The 22,415-nt window shown below is 43.3% G+C and overlaps 1 protein-coding gene across 2 annotated transcripts in view; it reads right to left on the bottom strand.

The window, feature by feature from the left end:
* hace1 (HECT domain and ankyrin repeat containing E3 ubiquitin protein ligase 1) overlaps positions 1 to 22,415 on the bottom strand; it is a 54,475-nt gene that overhangs the window by 26,093 nt on the left and 5,967 nt on the right. Inside the window, exons 6-13 of one of the 2 annotated variants that reach the window (XM_080471507.1) lie at positions 21,650 to 21,781; positions 20,591 to 20,673; positions 17,331 to 17,427; positions 17,147 to 17,248; positions 16,920 to 17,026; positions 10,722 to 10,872; positions 6,026 to 6,136; positions 1,950 to 2,254 (exon numbers count right to left, since the gene is read on the bottom strand). In XM_080471507.1, the coding sequence (XP_080327633.1) occupies positions 1,950 to 2,254; positions 6,026 to 6,136; positions 10,722 to 10,872; positions 16,920 to 17,026; positions 17,147 to 17,248; positions 17,331 to 17,427; positions 20,591 to 20,673; positions 21,650 to 21,781 (1,088 nt within the window). The remainder of the gene's footprint in view (positions 1 to 1,949; positions 2,255 to 6,025; positions 6,137 to 10,721; positions 10,873 to 16,919; positions 17,027 to 17,146; positions 17,249 to 17,330; positions 17,428 to 20,590; positions 20,674 to 21,649; positions 21,782 to 22,415) is intronic. The other variant, XM_080471508.1, reaches the window with a different exon arrangement.

Here is a 22,415-nt window from a genome sequence, read left to right on the forward strand (position 1 = left end):
GCAGCTAAGCTGGCAATTGCAAAGGAGGAGTTTGCCACTATGGAGAGACTGGGTATCGTGCGGCGCTCTGTAGGGTTGTTCAGTATACCGGTACCTGTATTACCGGTATTGGTATCGCGGTTCTGACACCTTTAAAACGATACTATACTGGGCCCTGCTGATACCGGTATCTTTTTTGGGGGGGTTTTCTTACGTCGCCGCGTAGCGTCACTGTGTTGTAATTTTCACCAAGGAGAGTAGTCAATCTCTCTGTGGGGGAGGGGTCAGCCGGCTGCTCCGCTTTCTGACTTTCATTCACTTAGGATTTTGTAGACGTGGGAGAGCCATCGTTGAAGGAGGGTGCAGTGAGATATTGACAGCTCTTTACGCGATCGTGGGGGGTGGGAGGGTATGGGGGTGGGGAGTTACGGGATGTTTTGGACAATCGAATGTGAGGAAAACAGCGCTCCGGTTCCTTTTATTTTCTTTTTTTTTTTTGCACTCCGGTTTCCGAGAGGTGTGAAAAAACAGCCGAGACGGGGTACGCGCGCTTCTGCGCTCTGACATGAGATCCGCAACTGAATAAGCGCTTCATTCTCGACCTTATTTACCAACAACATTCGTGGACACAACTTCACAATAAAAGTCAAAACAACGTCTTTTCAAAACAATCTTCTCCCAACCGAGCTTGTACTTTGAAAAGAATACCGGATGCGCATGCGTAAATGACATGGCGTTTGCGTCCATGTGAGAGTGCGCATGTGTAACTGAGTCAAACGACCCGTGGAAACTCCGTAAAAAGAAATCAAGTGCATCAATAATGGAGGAGAAAAGATCAAGAGTCTGGCGAAAGAGAGGAATAAAAGAGAGAGAGAGAGGGAGAGAGAGACAGAAGGGAAACAATGGCTGCTGCTCCATCTACAAGGTCACAACTGTGTTCTCTTTTTATTTGGAAAAGTATCGAAAGTATCAAAATACATGGTGGTATCGGTATCGATACCAAAATGTTGGTATCGTGACAACACTAGCGCTCTGACTGCCCGTGGACTTCAGCTTTGCATATGGTCCTGAAATCCGATGGACATTGGAGGCCTTGTGTGGGAATTCCGGCGTCTCAATAATGTCACAGCACATGATCTGTACCCTGTTCCACACATCCAAGACTTTTCAGCCCACCTGGCAGGAATGGTGATTTTTTTCCAGGGTGGATTTGGTGAGAGGCTACCACCAGGTACCGGTCCATCCGGAGGACGTGGCCAAGACTGCAGTGATCACGCCATTTGGACTTTTTGAGTTTCTGCGGATGCCATTTGGTCTGAAAGGTGCAGCACAAACGTTCCAGCGCTTGATGGACTCTGTGTTAAGGGGTTTGCCCTTTTGGTTCTGGATGACATCTTGGTGGCCAGCGCCTCACCTGAGGAGCGCCTGTTACTCCTGCATCAGCTCTTTGAGAGACTTAATGAGCCTGGACTGATCGTGAATCCAGCTAAGTGCAGTTTTGAACTATCGGAAATGGAGTTTCTGGGCCACCATGTATCCTCACGGGGAGTGGTGCCCTTACCAGCTAAGGTGAAAGCGATCACTGTCTTTCCACGCCCGAAAACCATAAAGTCTCTGCAGGAATTCCTGGGCATGGTGAACTTTTACAAACGCTTTATGGCACACGCAGGAAACTACCTGATTTCCGTCTTGCAATTTTTAATTTCCAAATGAGAAATGGGAGCTGGGCCGTCTCCCGTTTTTTGTCTACCAAAATCAAATCAGAAAACAAAAATCAGATAGCTTTCCGAGATCAAAAGGAAAATCGAATGGTCGAAATGTATACGGACTGTCTTGCTCCAAGGACTCTTTCTGGCAGAGCAGATACAGGACGTTAACTGTGTCACCACAGCAACACGCCAGTGTTTTACTTGCCACCGTTTGTGTTAAAAACATGACGTTACACAGTATAAGAATGGTTGAGGACAAACCCTTGTGGCATCTGGCAGGAGCAGCACATGTAGAAGGCCTGGATCACAGCGCTCAGACGATTGGCTGTCATGGAGATCACGTCCTCTCCGTCGCGGTACACCTCCACCTCTATGCCCATGGGGTGGTCCAGCATGGAGGGCAGCTTGGGTCCGGTGCCAGAGTGCTCCACATCCCGCTGCTTCAGCAGCAGAGAAGCGATCTCGCTGTTGGAGGACGAAGAAGACGGGTTCTTCTTGGTCCTGTCCAGCTCTGTGGAGATGAGGACCAGCCACTCGTCCAGGGAATGCCACAGCAGCTCCAGAGGCTGCAGAGAGAGAGGGACAGGCGAGGGGTCATCAAAGAGAGAGGAGGGGTATATTAGAGAGAGACAGAGGGGCATCAGAGAATGAGGAAGAGGGCATCGGGGGGGGGCTTTTCCACAATAAAGAACCAGGTGCTAGTTCGGAGCCGGGACCAGACTTAGCACCAGTTCTTTGTCTTTCCACCGCCAAAGACCCGGCCTCGTACCTGTAAGTGCCCTGTCAGCACTACATTGGTGAAATCAGTGACGTATCAAGTTTTGGAGTGACGCAATGAGCAGCGGCTCTCACTTTCCTCCACTGACAACGGAAAAACAATCGTTCTTTGGCGGTGCTCAATTAAGAACGGGCTCTTGCACAGGCCAGGAACGAGCTCCTTGTTCTTTTTGGTGGAAAAGCCCTAACAGAGAGAGGAGGGGAATCAGAGCGACAGGAGGGGGGCAGAAAGACAGGAAGGGAATCAGAGAGAGGAGGGAGATTTTAGAGACAGGATGGGCATCAGAGAGACAGGAGGGGGGCATTAGAGCGTGACAGGAGGGGCATCAGAGATAGGAGGAGGAGCATCAGGGAGATAGGAGGGGGGCATCAGAGAGACAGGAGGGGGGCATCAGAGAGACAGGAGGGGGGCATCAGTGAAACAGGAGGGGGAATCAGAGAGAGGAGGGAGATATTAGAGACAGGATGGGGGCATCAGTGAAACAGGAGGGGGAATCAGAGAGAGGAGGGAGATATTAGAGACAGGATGGGGGCATCAGAGGGAGAGGAGGGGGGGTCAAAGAGAGAGGAGGGGGCATCAGAGAGAGACAGGAGGGACATCAAAGAGACAGGAGGGGCATCAGGCAGACAGACAGAAGGGACCCCTGAAGACATATTTCCAGAGACATGATCAGCAGCATGCCTTGAAATTCATTTGTATTTTTAGTGACTAATGTTAAGACATTTTTAAAGAATCCACAAGCTGAGACCAAGCCAATAGACTTGTTACGTGATGGACAGTCAATGTGAGACGTTAACGGGACTTTAAATGACCTAAATAATGAGTTCTTTTAAAAGGTCTGGATCATTTGTTTGATAGACAACATATGAGATATGTGTGTAAATGAATGGGATGTTCTTTTTAGAGTTCAGTACAGCCAGAAATCACAGGGAAAGCTCATCAGAAAACTACAAAGAAGTCACATACAGCTAAATTTCATATCACCTGGGCTGGCGAAGTAAAATTTGAAAATGAAATCCTTCAAATGATAACAACTTCACAGGTGAATTGTGAAAATATCTGTGTCTGCTGATCTCACCACAACAGTGAAACCCTCATTGGACAGAATATGAATAGTTGTTAGTTGTTTTCTCCTTTGACTTTGCAATGTCAGGCATTTTTTATCAATATTTGTTTATGCTTTGACTGACATAAAGAAATATTTACTGCATCTTTTATGTAATTTAATGTATGGGTAGGCCAGCTTTACGGCCACCAGGGGAGCCAGAACTGTGAGAGTGCACACATTCTAGCAAAATAGCATGAGCACCAAAGCCACAGGCAGTCCATGAACAATAAACAAAGCATAAATCCTGTGAAGGACCATGTTGGGATGATGCAAAACACAAAGATTCCTTATCTACCTTTCAGGTTGTATTAAATGTAAAGATTTTCAGGATGTACTTTTTCTACTAAAATTAAGTCTTGTAATGTCATTTCTGTAACGGTGACCAATGAATTATCTCTGACCTACAGGATTAAATAATAATCTTAATCCTGTTAGCTTTCAGACTGAAAGAAATCTGACGGGAAGGATTAAGAGGTCCACATGATTCGAACTAAAAACTCCCATTGCTCATCAACATCACTGCTGTTTGGACCTGCATGTTTGAGTCAGGTGGTTTCAGGTGAGATGGAGAACCTGAGAAGGAAATTACTCAAAGACCGTTCTAATCCCCAACCATCTTCTATGGATGATCCCACAATACAAACACTGCAACTGGCAAACAAACTAAACCAAAAATGGAATTGACTTCTGGCTAAAAAGCAAAAGATCCCAAATAAATCCAAAATCTGTCAACACAGATAAACTCAGATCAGACCAGAGGCCTGTACTACGAACCCTGATCAACATATCCAGGATCTCTCTGTTTCCTGGGTGGACTTATCCAGACGTGCGTGATCCTGATCACCGTTACTACAAAGCAGGTTATCAACTCACTGGTTCATCCCAGACCTACATGTGTGTGTTCACATGAACGGGGCGGAGTTTAGAGCGTCTGATCAATCACACACAGTTTACAGATTACTGAAGGAGCAGTTATTCTCCGAGAATATGAAGGATTAAAAACTCATCCAGCAGTTTAAAGCAACTGCTGCTGCAGCCAAAGCCAGAACATTCCTGACTTGTTAATGCTGACTTGGTGAGATTATACCAAGTCAGCATTAACAAGTCAGGAATGATCCAGTTGTTTTGAGACTGAGTTTCTCTTGTGTTTCCTGTTGGAATATTAATTCATCACATCGACGGCACAAGTAGTTCTGCGTTCCATAACTTCATGTTTCTGCAGTTCTGTCAGGTGTGATCATGAACCTCATTATTTCAGATCAACCCTCGTGGAGATAAACAGACCTGGAACAAGTAAAGAACAAGAACATCCTTCAAAGCTACAGAGACCAGGATTTCTTTTATTATGTCAAAAAGATCTCATCTCCTCTCTGCTGCAGCTCAGCGTTAAACCTGCGCACCAATCACCATCATTTAAGAATGGGCGGTTCATTTTCCAAGAGATCTGATTGGTCAGGAGGCGGAGCTCTGAAAACATTAGCTGATGGATTGCAACAAACCTCTTCCAACTCCACAACTCCAAGTCTGAAATATTTCTGTTAGGTTCCTTCAGAGTCATTCATCTTGTTAATAACAGTCTTTTCTGTCTGCCCTAGTGAAGTCAAATGCTCACTCACCCCAACCTGGAAAAACTAATACACATGTATTTCCTCAAGTCTGGAATATTGTAACTCCATTTTGACAGGACAGGAATACCTAAACAAAGAAAATCTCTCTCCTGCCTTCATTGAGTACAGAATCAGCTCAACTTACTGGTTTTAACAGAAAACATCACAACACACCAGTTTCAGCTTCTCCTCACTGACTCTGTGGCTGTAAGGACTGATTCTAATACTTCATTGCTCAATTCTGAAACTCATTGAGGTTTAGTTAGATATGCTGACCTCTGAGTTTCTCAGAACAGCTCTTTTTTTGGTTGTTCTAAAGTCCAGAGCTGAAGGTAAAGAGGAACAAGCTTTTTCTATCAGGGCTGCACTAGTTTAGATCAGTCCGCTGAACAAACAAGGCTCATTCAATAATAATGCCAATTCGTGTATGTGTTGTGTTGTTTTATCTTCCTGTTGAATTCAGTTTGACTCTGTAATCACACGCTACTTTATTGTTGCATTGTTTCTCGGTCTACGCTTTCTGGTACTGTATATTCTTATTGTTGTATCATTTCATTAAGATTGATGCTAATGTTGTAATTGTATCCTGACAATTTACAAAAGATGTGACTGAATTCCCTGAAAGTGTTTCTAAGATTATGTAGTGTTTGTGACCATCCGAAACGAATTAGATCACACGTCAGTATAAGTCCATTCATGTGTAATGTAATGTTAATATGGGACAGAAAGAGGGAAAAGCTGGAAACTTTAAGCATTCAATGGTTGGTTGCACAGAGGCAATAAAAAAAGGAAAGAGTGTATAGGGTGTAAAGAGAGTAAGACCAAGGACGGGGAATATACATACAGCATCAGTCCCAGTCAGCATCCAGTTTACTGTTCTGTTGCATGCAGAGTCGGGGGGCTTGTAGTGTGGACAGTCTGCACGGGCCTCAGATTTTGGGCTGGAATTGGACAGCTACATACAGTAGATATGTGTTGGCACACATGGAATTATAGAAATATAAGACGTTCAAGAGCAGGAAATCATGCGTCAGAGTTCGAATCAACAGCAGAATGAACTTGAGGGCCCAGCAGTCTTTTCACATTACACAGATCACAACAGATCGACAAATTCAACCGACTGGAATCAACGGAAATCACATCAGAGATCACAGCTACACCTACACCTGCAACTGCACCTACAGCTTGCCATGTTTTGTATTGGTTTTTATGCTGCTTCTAACTTATGTGAGGTGACCTTTGCTGCCTATAAAAAAATGCATTATTATTAATTATTATTATCATTATTTTTATTATTATTATTAGCAAGACCTACACCCACATTTGCTCCTACAGTTACACCTACCCCCACACCAGGGGTCAGCAACCTTCAACACTCAAAGAGCCATTTGGATCCATTTCCCACTAACCAGAAACACTGGCAGCCACAAAACCCTTTTGTCATATTAATTAAGATAACACTGCATATATTGATTTGTACATCTATGCTACATATAAAAAACCTATAGCATGTTGCATCGCCACCGATCCAGTGGGTGTTCAGGTGCTCAAGCACCCACTGAAAAGGTTGAGCACAGACTGGTTGATAGCGATCAAAAATAAAATAAAAATAATAAACAAAACAGCATCTCTATAATGAACCAAACACGTCTGCATGATTTCTTGAAAGAACAATTGCATTGGCCAGGAATTGAACCCTGGCCTCCCACGTGGCAGGCCAGAACTCTACCATTGGACGACAATGACTACATGACATGGAAGGGGGTGCTTACACAACCAGAAGAGATCAGCACACTCTCCGTGTTTCAATCAAAGATACATTTTTACTTTACTTTGACTGATAAGCTGCTGCTTTACCTGAAGCTTTGACGTGTTGAAACTCTTGAACAGATGTAACAGAAAAGTAAAACTGCTAAAAATCACAAAAAAGGTCAAAACAGGTTATATTGTTCAACATTTAAATTTCTCCAGTTCGAAATTGTTTATGAATTTCAAAAATGACAGATAAACTAGTTTTTGTAAAGATAAATAGAGCTGCACAATATACTGAAAATGTTTGTTTTCGTGATATCAACATGTGGAATATCACAAAAGACTGACTGAATAAAATGTGATTAATTATGTTTCCATGCTCTGCAAAGCAAAATGAGAGGATTTTAACAACAGTAAAACTGAGATTAATCACATTAGATTAAAAAGATTAAGCAATTAACCATTTAAATGATTGAGAGGGATTGACAGCCCATATTATTTCGTACCTGGATGGCCACAGAACGGAAGTCAGATGAACACAAATCAAGAAAAAAAAGACCAAAAAAATGAAGTGAACAAACCTCTCCTTTTCTGAAACACTGCAGGTGGAAACAGAAGATGTACATGTGATGGGGGGGGGGAAATCACCCACTCTCAGCTGATGTTAAATTAGTGGCAAGAGAAAGAGCACTGTTACTTAGAAGAACTAACCTCGAAACATCTAATAACGTGTATTTATTGCAAATCAAACATATTATTATTATTATGTATAATTGTTGCAGCTCTTTTACACACAGAAAACTACATTAACAACTTTATGAGCTGTTATAAAGTTTCGTAAAGTTTTATGTTAAAAGAGAAACATGTTTTGTGGCTTCAGATAAGTTTCATTTAGTGGAAAGTGGTTCAATCGTTTCTTTTAGTCATAAAGGCTGCAGACCTGTGTTCTACACTAGTAATGCATTGTACACTGCACGATTTAAAGCATTCTAAACCTTACTAACATACCTGTTGTTGTCTAAACAAACATGCAGAAGCCTTAAACTTCAGCTTTCATGAACTGTCATCGGTGCATTTCAGAATTAGAACCTGCTTTTTTAATTTTTCTTTTAAATTGTTTATAAAGTAGAATTTAGGCCTCATTTTAGTGTATAAGATCCTCGCTGTTAACGCAGTATCCTCTTCTATTACCTAAGGAGTACACACTGTGATTACATTGTTCAAATGACTTATGTATAGACTGCCTCCATTATTATTAAATGTGTTTGACACTTAAGGCTGTTTTATGCTTGACGCACGGGCGTGACGTGCAGAATCAGCATGAGAGAACGCGTGTGCCATTACACGCTGCTCCCGCTCCCAAACTGCAGGGGGCAGTGCATCGCAAATACACTTCCACCGCAGTTTTAAATTAGAGCAGAAGAAGTCGACTTCTTCTCTTCGACACAGCAGGTGATCCTGCAAGTGGAGAGCGGACCGGGGCATGCGATTATTGTTCCAAATAAAATTTCCGCCCTGTTTAAGTCTGATACTGAAGCAAATCGGCATCTATGAATGAACTCTTGTGTTTTCAGTGTGGATGTGCAGCTTTATGGTTTTGGTGTCTTTATAACCAAGTCTTCAGTCCTCCTCATCTTCAGTGATGCCTTTTTATCCGCATGTCTCCGTCCATGTGGACAAAAAAAGTTAGAGGCGTGAACAGGTCTGCACGGACGGGCGTGGCGGCAGAAATTACGGAATTCGGCCTCAGAGCCGTGCGGAGCTCGCGGACGTGTCAAGAATAAAACAGCCTTTAGGTGTGGGGTGATGACGCTAAGAGTAACTATGTCGCTTCTCACACTAAACACACAATATAAAAGCTCTGACAAGGATTTCAGATGTTTGTGAAAGCGACAACATATACTGAAGAAAAATATAAACGCAACACTTTTGTTTTTACTCCCATTCTTCATGCGCTAAAAGATGTAAAACATTTTCTATAAACACAAAAGACCTATTTCTCTCAAATATTGTTGACAAATCTGTCTAAACCTGTGTTAGTGAGCACGTCTTTGCCGAGAGAATCCATCCCACCTCACAGGTGTGACATATCAAGAGGCTGATTAGACAGCATGAATATTGCACAGGTGTGTCTTAGGGTGGCCACAATAAAAGGCCACTCTGCAATGTGCAAAAAACCAGTCAGTATCTGGTGTGACCACCAATTGCCTTACGCAGTGAAACACAGCTCCTTCGCATAGAGTTGATCATGTTGTTGACTGTGGCCTGTGGAATGTTGGTCCACTCCTCTTCAATGGCTGTGCGAAGTTGCTGGATATTGGCAGGAAGTGGAACACGCTGTCGTACATGCCGATCTAGAGCATTCCAAACACGCTCAATGGGTGACATGTCCGGTGAGTATGCTGGCCATGCAAGAACTGGTACATACCAGTACCAATTCCTGGACGCCGAAAACATTTTCAGCGTCCAGGAATTGTGTAGAGATCCTTGCAACCTGGAGCCGTGCAATATAATTCTGCAACATGAGGTGATGGTCGTGGATGAATGGCACAACAATGGACCTCAGGATCTCGTCATGGTGTCTCTGTGCATTCAAAATGCAATCAATAAAATTCACCTGTGTTCGTTGTGCATAACAGATGCCTGCTCATACCATAACCCCACCGCCACCATGGGCCACTCCATCCACAACGTTGATATCAGCAAACTGCTCACCCACACACGCTGTCTGCCATCTGCCCTGAACAGTGAAAACCGGGATTCATCCGTGAAGAGAACACCTCTCCAACGTGCCAGGCGCCATAGAATGTGAGCATTTGTCCACTCAAGTCGGTTTTGACGACATACTGCAGTCAGGTGGAGACCCCGATGAGGACGACGAGCTGCAGATGAGCTTCCCTGAGACGGTTTCTGACAGTTTGTGCAGAAATTCTTTGGTTATGCAAAGCGATTGTTGCAGCAGCTTCTCGGGTGGCTGGTCTCAGACCATCATGGAGGTTAACATGCTGGATGTGGAGGTCCTGGGCTGGTGTGGAGGTCCTGGGCTGGTGTGGTTACACCTGGTCTGCGGTTGTGAGGCTGGTTGGATGTACTGACAAATTCTCTGAAACACCTTTGGAGATGGCTTATGGTAGAGAAATGAACATTCAATTCAGCTCTGGTGGACATTCCTGCAGTCAGCATGCCAATTGCACACTCTTTCAAAACTTGCGACATCTGTGGCATTTTGCTGTTTGAACTGCACATTTCAGAGTGGCCTTTCATTGTGGCCACCCTAAGACACACCTGTGCAATATTCATGCTCTCTAATCAGCATTGATATGCCACACCTGTGAGGTGGGATGGATTATCTCGCCAAAGGAGAAGTGCTCACTCACACAGATTTAGACAGATTTGTAAAACAATATTTGAGAGAAATAGGTCTTGTGTGTTTATAGAAAATGTTTTACATCCGAGTTCAGCTCATGACAAATGGGAGCAAAAACAAAAGTGTTTGGTTTATATTTTTGTTCGGTTTAAATATGATTTGATGGGTTAGGGTTAGCTATCTGTGACTCTAACCCTCTGAAATATGATGCATATTTAAAGGGTTTGAATAACTTGTGTGATGGTGTGTTACTGTTACTGTGGCTGCAGTGCAGTTCCACACTGCGAACAGCTCAAGAACCCCCAGATTTGACTGTGTTGTATGCCTTGGGTTTCACGGACCCACTGATGTAACACACTCTATTAAGATAGTGCAAGAGCTTTGTGAATCAGTTCGAAGGTTAACATCTCCTGGCACTGACCTTGAAGACCTGGCTGCGAGACGTCTTGTTGCCATTGTAGCCCATGTCATTGCCGTTGTTGGGAGATGAAGGGCCCAGGCGAAACACATGGCAGAAAATCCTCACAATTCTCAGCAGACTTTTCATCTGTGCTTCGTAGCTGCTGGACAGGCTGAGGCGCCAAGACACAAGGCAAACACACATCAGCCCCAGCCAGCATTCACAAAACACAATAAACCTGCTTGATACCCGGTGAGAGTCTTGTTAAGTATAGCAATAACGATATAAATGTGCTTCAGTTGATTATGTCAATGGATCAGACACAAAAGAGTACACTGGTCTAGATGGAGAGCCGTCAGCATTAGTACATTAGCAAATACAGCTGATATGGTTCAACACATACTAATGTTCTAATGTTGATCAGAGATTCATAGATTATCTGCTGGTACTGAAAAAAATGTGTTATTTTCCTTCACAGCAGCTTCTGGCACCTTTACCGTCTGCATGTTACATTAAAAATTAGAGCTGCTTCTGATACTTGGGGGAGATTTCAATTCTGTTATGTCACAAACTTTAGACAGTCAACCTGTGTCGATGGCTGCACTGTCAAGAATGAGTAAGATGCTAAAGGGACAGGGGACAGAATCATGTCTCACTGACGTTTGGAGGCATAAGTGTCCAAATAAGAGGGACTCATAGGGTAATCGTCATCGATAATGAAATCCTCCCAATAACACTCTCGGATCATGCTCCCTTACTGTTGACAGGGGATGTTGGACATAGACCACTTTCCAAGCAATGGAGATTAAATACCTCCCTCTTAAATTATGAAATATTTTGTGCATTTATGGTTCACTTGGACACGAACTCTACTCCAGAAACATCGCCACTTATTCTGTGGGACTGTGCCAAGGCCTTCCTTAGGGGACGTATTATTGCTTTTTCAAGGGCCAGAAGGAAGACCAGGGAAGCCAAACAAAAGGAACTCAAGGGTACAATAAAATAATTGGAACAGAAACATAAATAAAAATCCCTCCAATGATATAATAACTCTGCTTATGAGAGTACGGCGACAACTTAACAGTCTGTTCTCTGACAAAATTGCGGGCAACCTAAGATTCTCAAAACAAAAATATTATGAACATGACAACAGGGCGAGTAGATTATTGGCATTCCACCTGAGAAAACAGCAGTCATCAACCATAGTGCAAAAATTTTAATCTAACGGGCAAAATACTTTCATTTCAAAACCTGGTGAAATCACAGATTCCGTCACCAAATTCTATAAGTCCCTTTATGACACATGCTCTGAGAGTGAACAAATCATGCACAATTTGGCAAACATTAAATTTACTGAATTGTCAGAATCAATGATCAAAGATTTGGATGAACCTCTAAGGGAAACGGAGATTCGAGAAATAATCTCGAAACTGAAGAGTAACAAAAGTCCCGGCCCAGACGGGTTTGTTAATGAATTTTACAAGACTTTTTTTTTTCCCCATATATTTTTTATTGGTTTTCAGCATTTTATACATTCTCTTCTCGGTACATCAAACCCGGTTTTCTTTTTCTTAACACAACAACATCTAAAAAAAATCATTTAGGCAGAAATACTGGCAAACATTGAAAAAAGAATAGAATTCTGGGAACAACATTCATTTAAACTATGTTGATTCTTCCCAAGAGGGACAGGGGGAGAGCGTTCCAACATTGGAGGTCTGATTCTACCACTTTGACCATCTTCATAATATTATTTTTGTAAAGTGAGGTGAGATCCTGTGAGATATTGATGCCGAGATATCGAAAGTTGGAGTGGGCTTATCGAAATGGCAGCATTAGGCCTGGGACTTGTTTGTAGAATTTTAATGATTTCTTTGATAGAAACAGTAGGATTTGATATGTAGAGCACAAGGTCATCAGCATAGTTTGCTCCCTTGAAATAGTTAACAGTTCTTACACACCAATAAACAAAATCGTCCATGCTCCTTGGAAAAAAAGAACAATTAAATGCTCCGCAGAGCGACCAGAACTATCTATAATGTCCATTCAGTTATTGCAGAGAACGAAATTTAAGAAAGAGAAAACAGAAAAACACACACACACACACTGATCTGTGGATGACTTTAACCTGAATCCGCATTGTTCACTTACGGCTGCGGTCCCCATAGAACTGCTCTGCCTCTTCAGCAGAGTCAAATATGCGCGTCTGTCCATCCATGGTGATCCGCAGGCGGGCCGGATAAATCACACCGAAGCGTATTCCATCGTTAAACAGCTGGGATTTCAACTTGTTGAATCTGGCGCGCTTCTTTGCAACTGTGTGGCTGAAATCCTTAAATTTTTATTTATTTTTTTTTTTTTTTTGATGATGAAATCCTTTAAAAATTCTGATGGTATGGCCCTGGTACGAGACTTCTCGGTTCTTTTTTGCCCACTGCTACACCCACTCCTTGTGGACGTACTTGTGAAAACGGACGAAGAGGGTCGGGATCCTTTGGGCGGCTTCGGGGTTAGACTGCGGTGTGCACGTTCCAGCTCCAGGTCCAAGTCCTGCAGAGCCTCCCCGGCCGCTTGTTTAAACATGGTGGCCATGAAGAGCCGGGCGTCGGTCCCGTCCGCTCCCTCTGGGACACCGATCACACGCAGGTTCTTTCTTTTGGAGCGCGAGATCAGGTCCTCCACAACCAGCAGAAGTTTCTTGTTGACCTGCGTGGCGGTCTCCAGCTGCGATTTCAGCACGGCCACGTCCTTCTCCATAGTGGCGATTCCATCCGAGTGAGTCGTGAGAGCCGTCCCCATAGCGGAGATGGTGACCGTGTGTGAAGTTACTGTCTCGGTAATCGTTTGGAGTGAGGCTTGGATTGGAGCCAGGGCGGGTTTCAGGGAAGCGGTGAGCTCACTTGTTATGTCTTTGCGCAGTTCCTCCAGCTCGCCGACGAGCATATCCAGTATTAACGGCTCCGCGCTAGCTGCAGCCGCTGCAGCACATGTGGTAGCCTTCTTGCTAGCGTCCTTCTCATGAGGGCAAAAGTGCTGCGTGACCTGAAGCGGACTTTTACTACGACTGCTGTGAGACTTACTCATTCTGGTGCTCGTTGAGGTGCGGTGGAGCTTCTTGTGGCTTAAAAAGTCAAAGTTGTAACAGAACTCGGTATTTAAGCAATTCTGGTGAGTCTGATCACTCCATCGCCATGACCAGAACTCTCTTTTACCAGACTTTTAAAGATGTTCTTTCCCTCCTACCATTAAAGGCCTACCATTATGTATTAGAATATGGAACCATGGCCCCAAGCTGCAATGATGCAACAATAGTAGTAATTCACAAAGAGGGCAAGGATCCTACAGAAGGTAAGTCATATAGACCCATATCACTACTGAATGGAGATTTACGCATATTGACAACCACCCTGGCAAGGCGGCTAAACAAGATGAGCAGTCATATTATACACCCGGATCTAACTGGCTTTATTGATGGAAGGTACTCTGGTGATAATATTCACCAATTGGAAGCAATGATCCTATCACAATCCCCGGCTAGCTCAGTTGGGAGAGCATGAGACTCGCAATCTCAAGGTAGTGGGTTCATGTCCCACGCCGGGCGCCACCTTCACGTGGGCTCACCACCAGGTTCTTAATCAGTGCAATGTGATCTGGGTGACGGTGCTCAGACTGTCATCCCCGCGACCCGGAAACGGATTAGCGGGAGAAAACGGATGGATGGATGGATGATCCTATCACTAAACGCATATAAGGTGTTTGACCGAGTATCATGGCCATTTCTTACTCAAACATTCAAAAGGTTCAAAGTTGGTCCTTATTTCTTAAAATGGATACAAACATTATACTCAAACCCACAGGCCTCGGTTAAAGTAAATGGGCATAAATCAAAGGCCTTCACCTTACAGCGCGGATGCAGGCAGGGATGTGCATTGTCCCCGTTACTATTTGCAATATGCATAGAACCACTTGCTCAACTCATTGGAGAGGATGTAAAATTGAAAGGCCTGATCATAAAGGGTGAAGAGCATAAAATATAATTATATACCGATGATATTATATTATACCTCTACTAGCCTACCGGGACAATACAACATTTGAAGGAGATCATTGCTAAATTTGGGTACTATTTTTGTTATATAGTAAATTTAGACAATACTGAGGCAATGAGCATCGGCAATAGAATTGGAACTGGATTCATGGCAGACAGTAGTTTTAAATGGCCTTCAGGGGGTATAAAGAACTTTTGCATAGACATTCCCCCCGTGTTGACGCATCTACATGAGATAAATTATGAGAAAATCCTCAAAAGAATTAGTGATGATATGGATAGATGGGCTGCACTACCTCTATCCATACATAGGGCGCATTGAGAGCATATGGTTGAATGTATTATCCAGACTCTTGTACCTATTTCAAATGCTCCCATTGGAAGTACCCAAATCCACCTTTGATAAATTAGACAGGTTGTTCGCTAGATTAATTTGGCAGGGAAAACGGCAGAGAATGAGACTTAAAGTCCTGCAACTTCCCAAGAAGAAGGGTGGCTTGGCCCTACCAAACTTGAAACTGTATTACTGGTCAGCACAGCTGAAACCATTAACAGTATGGATCACAAATTCTGTAGATACCTGGTGGATAAATATTGAACAATCCCAATGCCAACAATCGCTACCTGTACTACCTTTTCCTTGAGTGTCTCCTAAAGACATTACAAATGGGGGTATGGACACGACACTCCTTGGAAATTTGGAAAGAAATGCAATCTAGTTTTAATCTACCTAAACTCCTCTTCTCTGTAATGAGCATTGGCTCTCTGAAGGATTTCCCACCTGCCCAAGTAGACGCAGATTTTAAAAGATGGTCCTCACTTGGGCTTCAGGAAGTGCATCAACTATGTGAAACAAACACTCTCAAGTCATTTGAACAACTGTGACATGAGTTCTCCCTTCCAGCTACAGACCTTTTCAGATACCTACAATTAAGACACCATCTATTGAAAACATAAGCACTGGACTAAAGTGGTTAGTCCCACAGGTACAGAGTCCTTAGTCTGGCAGCTGGGTAAAAATAATGGAAGGGTGATCTCATGCCTGTACCAGAGACTCCTGTCCATGAACCAGAACAATTCAGAACACACTAAAGCAAAATGGGAAGCAGAATTGCACAGGAAAATATGTAAAGAAGATTTAGAACAAATATGCTCTACAGCCCATAGCGTAATGAATGCTAATATTTGGAGAGAATTTAAATGGAAAGTTGCAATAAGATATTTTCGAACCCCACACATAACTGCAAAGATGTTTAAAACACGATCCAATAAGTGTTGGAGGAATTGTGGAGACTTTGTAGGGAACCATGCCCATATATTCTGGTCATGCTCTAAACGAGAACAGTTCTGGGAGGAGGTATCTAAGGCCCTTAAAGAGGTGTTTTGTATTGATGTTCCCAAAGATCCACAGGTGATCTTACTTGGACTAATACCAGCAGGTAAAGTGGGAAGGGCTGCAGAGTACGTATGGCAAATCTCTCTGACGGCAGCTCTAAAATGTATAACCATTCACTGGATGAAGGTGGAGCCACCTCCCCATCACCTGTGGATCCAAAGAACGTAGGATATTTATACAATGGAGCAGATAACCTACTCTGAGGCTCCAAAAACATATCTTAATAAAAGATGGAACCCAATGATGAAACTGTGCATTCAATGAGGAGATACCCCCCCACCCCCCCATTTCATTTTAAATAATTGTATTTATTTAGTTACTATTTTTATTTAAATTGTTAAATTTAAATTTTTTTGTCTTTTCTTTCTCTTCCTTTCCTTCTTACTTATTGTTTTCTTTGTATTAAGGTTATCTTATATGTGCTGTAAAGTATATGCTGTTGTTCATGTAACACACCTGCCGCATGAAAACCTTAGTTCACATTTGTAGTTGCACTGTAACCTGCTGTACTTCTCTCCATACTGTGGTGAATTGTGAACAAGATGTTTGACTTGTAAACAAAAAGAAAAAGTAAAAGATAAATAAATAAAAATAAAACAATTAGAGCTGCTCAGTCAATTTGATCGAAATTTTTGAGATTTGTTATCACAAATGCAAAATTTCCCTTTACTCAGGTTTCAAATGAGAAAGATAGATAAACTGATGGGAACGTGTACATTTAATAGTTTGATGAAATCAAAGAGACAGAAGTGCAATAGATGATGTGCTGATGTACCTGAGGAGCTTGTGTCCATTGGTGGTGGCCACTTCAGCCAGGCTGGTCAGTATCCTCTGGTAATGATTGTCACTCTGCTGAGAGACGTGCTCCAGGACCTGCCTGAGCTACAGACAGACAGACAGACAGACACACACACACACACACACACACACACACACACACACACACACACAGATCTGTATCCACTTCATGTCTCAGTGTGTCTGGAGGTAAGCTGGACTCACCATGCTTTCCTTGATATCTTCGTTCTGGGTCATCTGGATGAGGGTCTGAAACAATCTGCTGTGGTGCTGGATGAGAATCTCACAGGTCTCACCATATCCCCCCTGACAAAACAAAACAAAACAATACAATAAGTATAGAACAACCGCAGAGAAAGCGCTGCTCAGCTGGTGGTGAAGACCTCACCTGCACACACAGATCCAGAGGAGTTATCCCGTTCTTGTCTGCCAGGTATTTGGCCCCCCGGGACAGCAGGATCTGGGCTGTGTCTCTTTGGCCGTGGCTAAAGAAGAACACACAACTTTTCATTCTAACCGATCCAGATACTTTTACAGCAGCAGAAGACCACACCGGGTGCCACTCCTGTCAGCTAAGAACAGGAAACTGAGGCTACATTTCGCACAGGCTCACCAAAATTGGACAATAGAAGATTGAAAAAACATTGCCTGGTCTGATTGATTTCTGCTGCGACATTCGGATGGTCGGGTCAGAATTTGGCGTCAACAACATGAAAGCATGGATCCATCCTGCCTTGTATCAACGGTTCAGGCTGGTGGTGGTGGTGTCATGGTGTGGGGGATACTTTCTTGGCACACTTTGGGCCCCTTAGTACCAATTGAGCATCGTGTCAATGCCACAGCCTGCCTGAGTATTGTTGCTGACCATGTCCATCCCTTTATGACCACAGTGTACTCATCTTCTGATGGCTACTTCAAGTAGGATTACGCGCCATGTCATAAAGCGCCAATCATCTCAGACTGGTTCCTTGAACATGACAATGAGTTCACTGGACTCAAATGGTCAAAGTCACCAGATCTCAATCCAATAGAGCACCTTCGGGATGTGCTGGAACGGGAGATTTGCATCATGGATGTGCAGCCGACAAATCTGCAGCAACTGCATGATTCTATCATGTCAATATGGACCAAACTCTCTGAGGAATGTTTCCAGTACCTTATTGAATCTATGCCACGAAGGATTAAGGCAGTTCTGATGTCATCCAAAGGTGTTAGAAGACTTCCTAAAGGAGTCAGGGAAAGGCGATCACGTTGTTTTGACAATCCGACCACACTTCCATTTGGTGACGTAATAATAATCTGCAGGTCAGTAACCTCAGCCGTGGTGAAACAACTCCAAACTCCAAAAATGAACCACAAAAAGCACAATTTAAAGCTTTCCCCTGCGCTGATATAATCTCAAATATCACAAGGTATGAATTAAAATCAAAGGAAAAGAGGCAACCAGGCTACAAAGAACACATTTAAAATGCCAGGTGAATAAATAACCAATGGAAAATGACAACAGGCTGCACAAAAACTTTACTGTGTTCGTTGTACAACATCCGCAAAACATTCATAGTTGGGGTATTGGTTTTAGATTAACTTGTAACTTGTTTAATTCCGGGGCTCGAGGGCCGGTGTCCTGCGCGTATTTGCTCTCCCAGCTTCAGCATAGCTTGATCTGATGATGATGTCATCGTCTAGCTTGTAAAAAAGCCAAGTAACAAGCCCCTTATTGGATTCAGGTGTGTTGCAACTGGGAGAAATCTAAAACATGCAGGACACCTGCCCTTGAGGCCCGGAATTAAGAACCCCTGATCTAGACCAACAACTTGCCTGCTCGATCCAATCCCCACTAAACTGATCAAAGATATTTTCCCAGTGATTAGTACATCAACACTAGATCAGATCAACATACTGTATCTCTAATAACAGGTTTTGTACGACAAGACTTTAAGGTTGCTGTTGTTAAACCTCTTCTTAAAAAACCTAACCTTGACCCATTTGTCTTAGCAAGTTACAGTATCTCTTCTGTTAACTTGTGTTTTCACATATTCCAGCATATTAAAATTATAAAAACATTGGGACATTAACGGCTAACCGTTTCTGAATAAATCCCAAAAAACTGAGAAAAACTGTCTCATACAAAGCGGATGGGAGAGGCACCTCTTTGAGGAGATCAAAGGAGTTCAGCATCTGTTGCCATGGAGACACTCCCTGCACACAGTGAGGTCGCAACCTGACCTACCTAGTCAGGATCGATTTGAGCTAACCGCTATCATACCAGCGATGCCAACTCGGTTCCGCAAACAAATATGGCGTTGGCAAAGGTATGCGCTCTACCGAGTGCCGATTCTACTTTCTAATGATTTATTTTACTATTATTATCTTTTTTCTTTCTTTCTTTTTAAGTTGAAGGGTTCAGTTTGTTGGGCAATTTGAAACTCATGCTGCCATTGCTTCCATTGTCTTTGGCAAAAACTTATTTTTCTTCACTCACACACACACACACACACACACACACACACACACACACACACACACACACACACACACACACACACACACACACACACACACACACACACACACACACACACACACACACACACACACACACACACACACACACACACACACACACACACACACACACACACACACACACACACACACACACGGAAGAATTCAAAGCTGTAGTATAAATTAAGACAATCGTACTAAATCCATGTAAACATGCAGGATTTTAACCTGCTCGGAAAGCCATAAAGAGGATAGAAGGAAGTCTGACAATCTGACACTATGTTTGCAAATCTTAGAGACCCTTTTCACCACCAAAGCGCCATCCTCCTATTTAATTTATGGAAAATATTTTTCTATCATGAAGACAACATGCCAAACTTTCAAATGTATAAACTTGCATTTAAAGTGTTAAAATCTTTATGATGATTATATTTGGTAGTTTTGTTATGGTCTAAAGTTGTTGGGAGTGATTTATGAAAAAAAGAAAAGAAATTGTGAGTCATGATTCAATAGGAGCCAAGAGGTTGCGGAGTGCAATGAGGAGAATACAAAAATGACATGTAAGAGTTTTAACATTTTGGCAGAAGAATTTCAAAAATATATCCACATCACACGTTTTAACACTGTCAAAATCTTTACAAATGAAAGAAGAGGACAGTATTTTCTAGACTAAGTCACTTTTCTTTTTTTTTTTGTCTGTTCATGCCATTTATACAAGGAAACCATGTATTTATCAAAATATAGGTGTACATACTATCTGGAACTAAGATATGTGTATGATGACAGAAAGCTGCTACCGTCCCACAGACACCCGCTGCTCGATTTGACTGACAGAGCAAAGGAAATGTCCCCAAAAAGAAAAAATGTCCACAGAAGAATTTCAATTAAAAAAAGGAGAGCAACAGAAAACATTTCCAGTGTATGACAATCATGTGAGAAACTGGATAATAGCAGGGAATCTGTCACGGTGGCGACAACCAATTCTATTTATAGTCCAGATCATACGATCAGGGTTAAATCTGGCACACTTGTTTTTGGGGAGAAAAACATTAAAAACTGAAGCACGCGTGAAGCAAAAGGCTTCTGTTGATTTGACATAAAACATTCAAGTGAAACGTTGTGTTTTAAAGTCACTGTGGTCACCTGCAGGCGAAGTAAAGGGGCGTGGCACCAGAGATGTTGGGTCGGTTGATGTCGGCTCCGCTGTCCAGAAGACACAACACCGTCTGCGCAGAGAGCACACAGTCACATCACACACTCAGGAATATTCAGCCCAGCAGAGAGCAGCCAGCATCAGTCTGGTGTCACGGCTCGAGCTGCATGATGTCAGTTTAACATGCAAACCTGCAGAGTGCTGCTGTTACGATATGATGTGCAAGATGTTGGCGTCTCTCTATAGGCATGTCCAAAGTCCAACACCAGGAACAATCACAGCCTGAAGTCCAATTTTTTAAAGTTTCATAAAGACCAACAAAATCAATGTAAGTTACAGGTTCTGAGCCACCTGCTGGCAGCATCATTGTGGAGGATACATGTGAATCATGTAAGGTGAGGACCAATCAACGCACAGTAAATGGGCACGATAAATTTACTACAAGACCGATTGTTTTTAGTCATAACTCTAGTGCGATAAGTTATTATTAAATACTGACGTGATTTCAAATGGTCAAATCTGAATAAATGTGAGACGCCCCTAGTTTTGTGCTCTATGTGTGAGAGTGAGTGGTTGGTGGTGGTCGGAGGGGCCGATGGCGCAGATTGGCAGCCTCGCGTCCGTAAGTCTGCCCCCGGGCAGCTGTGGCTACATATGGAGCTAAACACCACTGAGTAGAGACTGAATGGAAAACGCAATCTAAAGTGTCTTTGAGTGTCAAGAAAAGCGCAATATAAAACTAAAGCATTATTATTGTTTTTGGACCCAATTCTAACATTAGTGTATTACATTTTCTCTCATTTCTTTATTTACATCAGAAAATGGCCAGTTTGCTGAGTTAGCAATTTCCTGTCACTTTTCATGCTTGGCTTAGTATTATTGCACTAAAACTAAGGAAAAAGTTTGAAGATGTTTCAGGCAAATATTGATCACCAACTGCTTGCGTTTTCAGAGAAATGAACCCAGGTGTGCTCTTTACATTTTCACATTGCAGCTCTGCTCAAACTGCTGTTCCGTTTGTACGGGAGTGGCTGTTTGTGTGGACTGACCGTTTTGTGTCCGTTTTGACAGGCGACGTGCAGCGCCGTCTGTCCCATGGCATCCTCCACATCCACATTGGTCACATGCTGCACCAGCTCGTGCAGCAGCTCGGTTCGTCCATTCACCGCCAACCAGTGGATCTGCAGCACACATGGACTCTCGTTATCATCAGTGACACTACCTCCAGGGACACGTAACGTCACCACGTAACGTCACCACGTAACGTCACCACGTAACGTCACCACGTAACGTCACCACGTAACGTCACCACGTAACGTCACCACGTAACGTCACCACGGGACGTCACCACAGGGACGTCACCACGTAATGTCACCACGTAACGTCACCACGTAACGTCACCACGTAATGTCACCACGTAATGTCACCACGTAACGTCACCACGTAACGTCACCACGTAACGTCACCACGTAATGTCACCACGTAACGGCACCACGTAATGTCACCACAGGGACGTCACCACGTAATGTCACCACGTAACGTCACCACGTAACGTCACCACAGGGACATCACCACAGGGACATCACCACAGGGACATCACCACAGGGACGTCACCACAGGGACGTCACCACGTAACGTCACCACGTAACGTCACCACGTAACGTCACCACGTAACGTCACCACGTAATGTCACCACAGGGACGTCACCACGTAACGTCACCACGTAATGTCACCACAGGGACGTCACCACGTAATGTCACCACGTAACGTCACCACGTAACGTCACCACAGGGACGTCACCACGTAACGTCACCA

The sequence above is a fragment of the Lipophrys pholis genome (genome assembly GCF_963383615.2).
Source record: "Lipophrys pholis genome assembly, chromosome: 9".
Classification (NCBI taxonomy): domain Eukaryota; kingdom Metazoa; phylum Chordata; class Actinopteri; order Blenniiformes; family Blenniidae; genus Lipophrys; species Lipophrys pholis.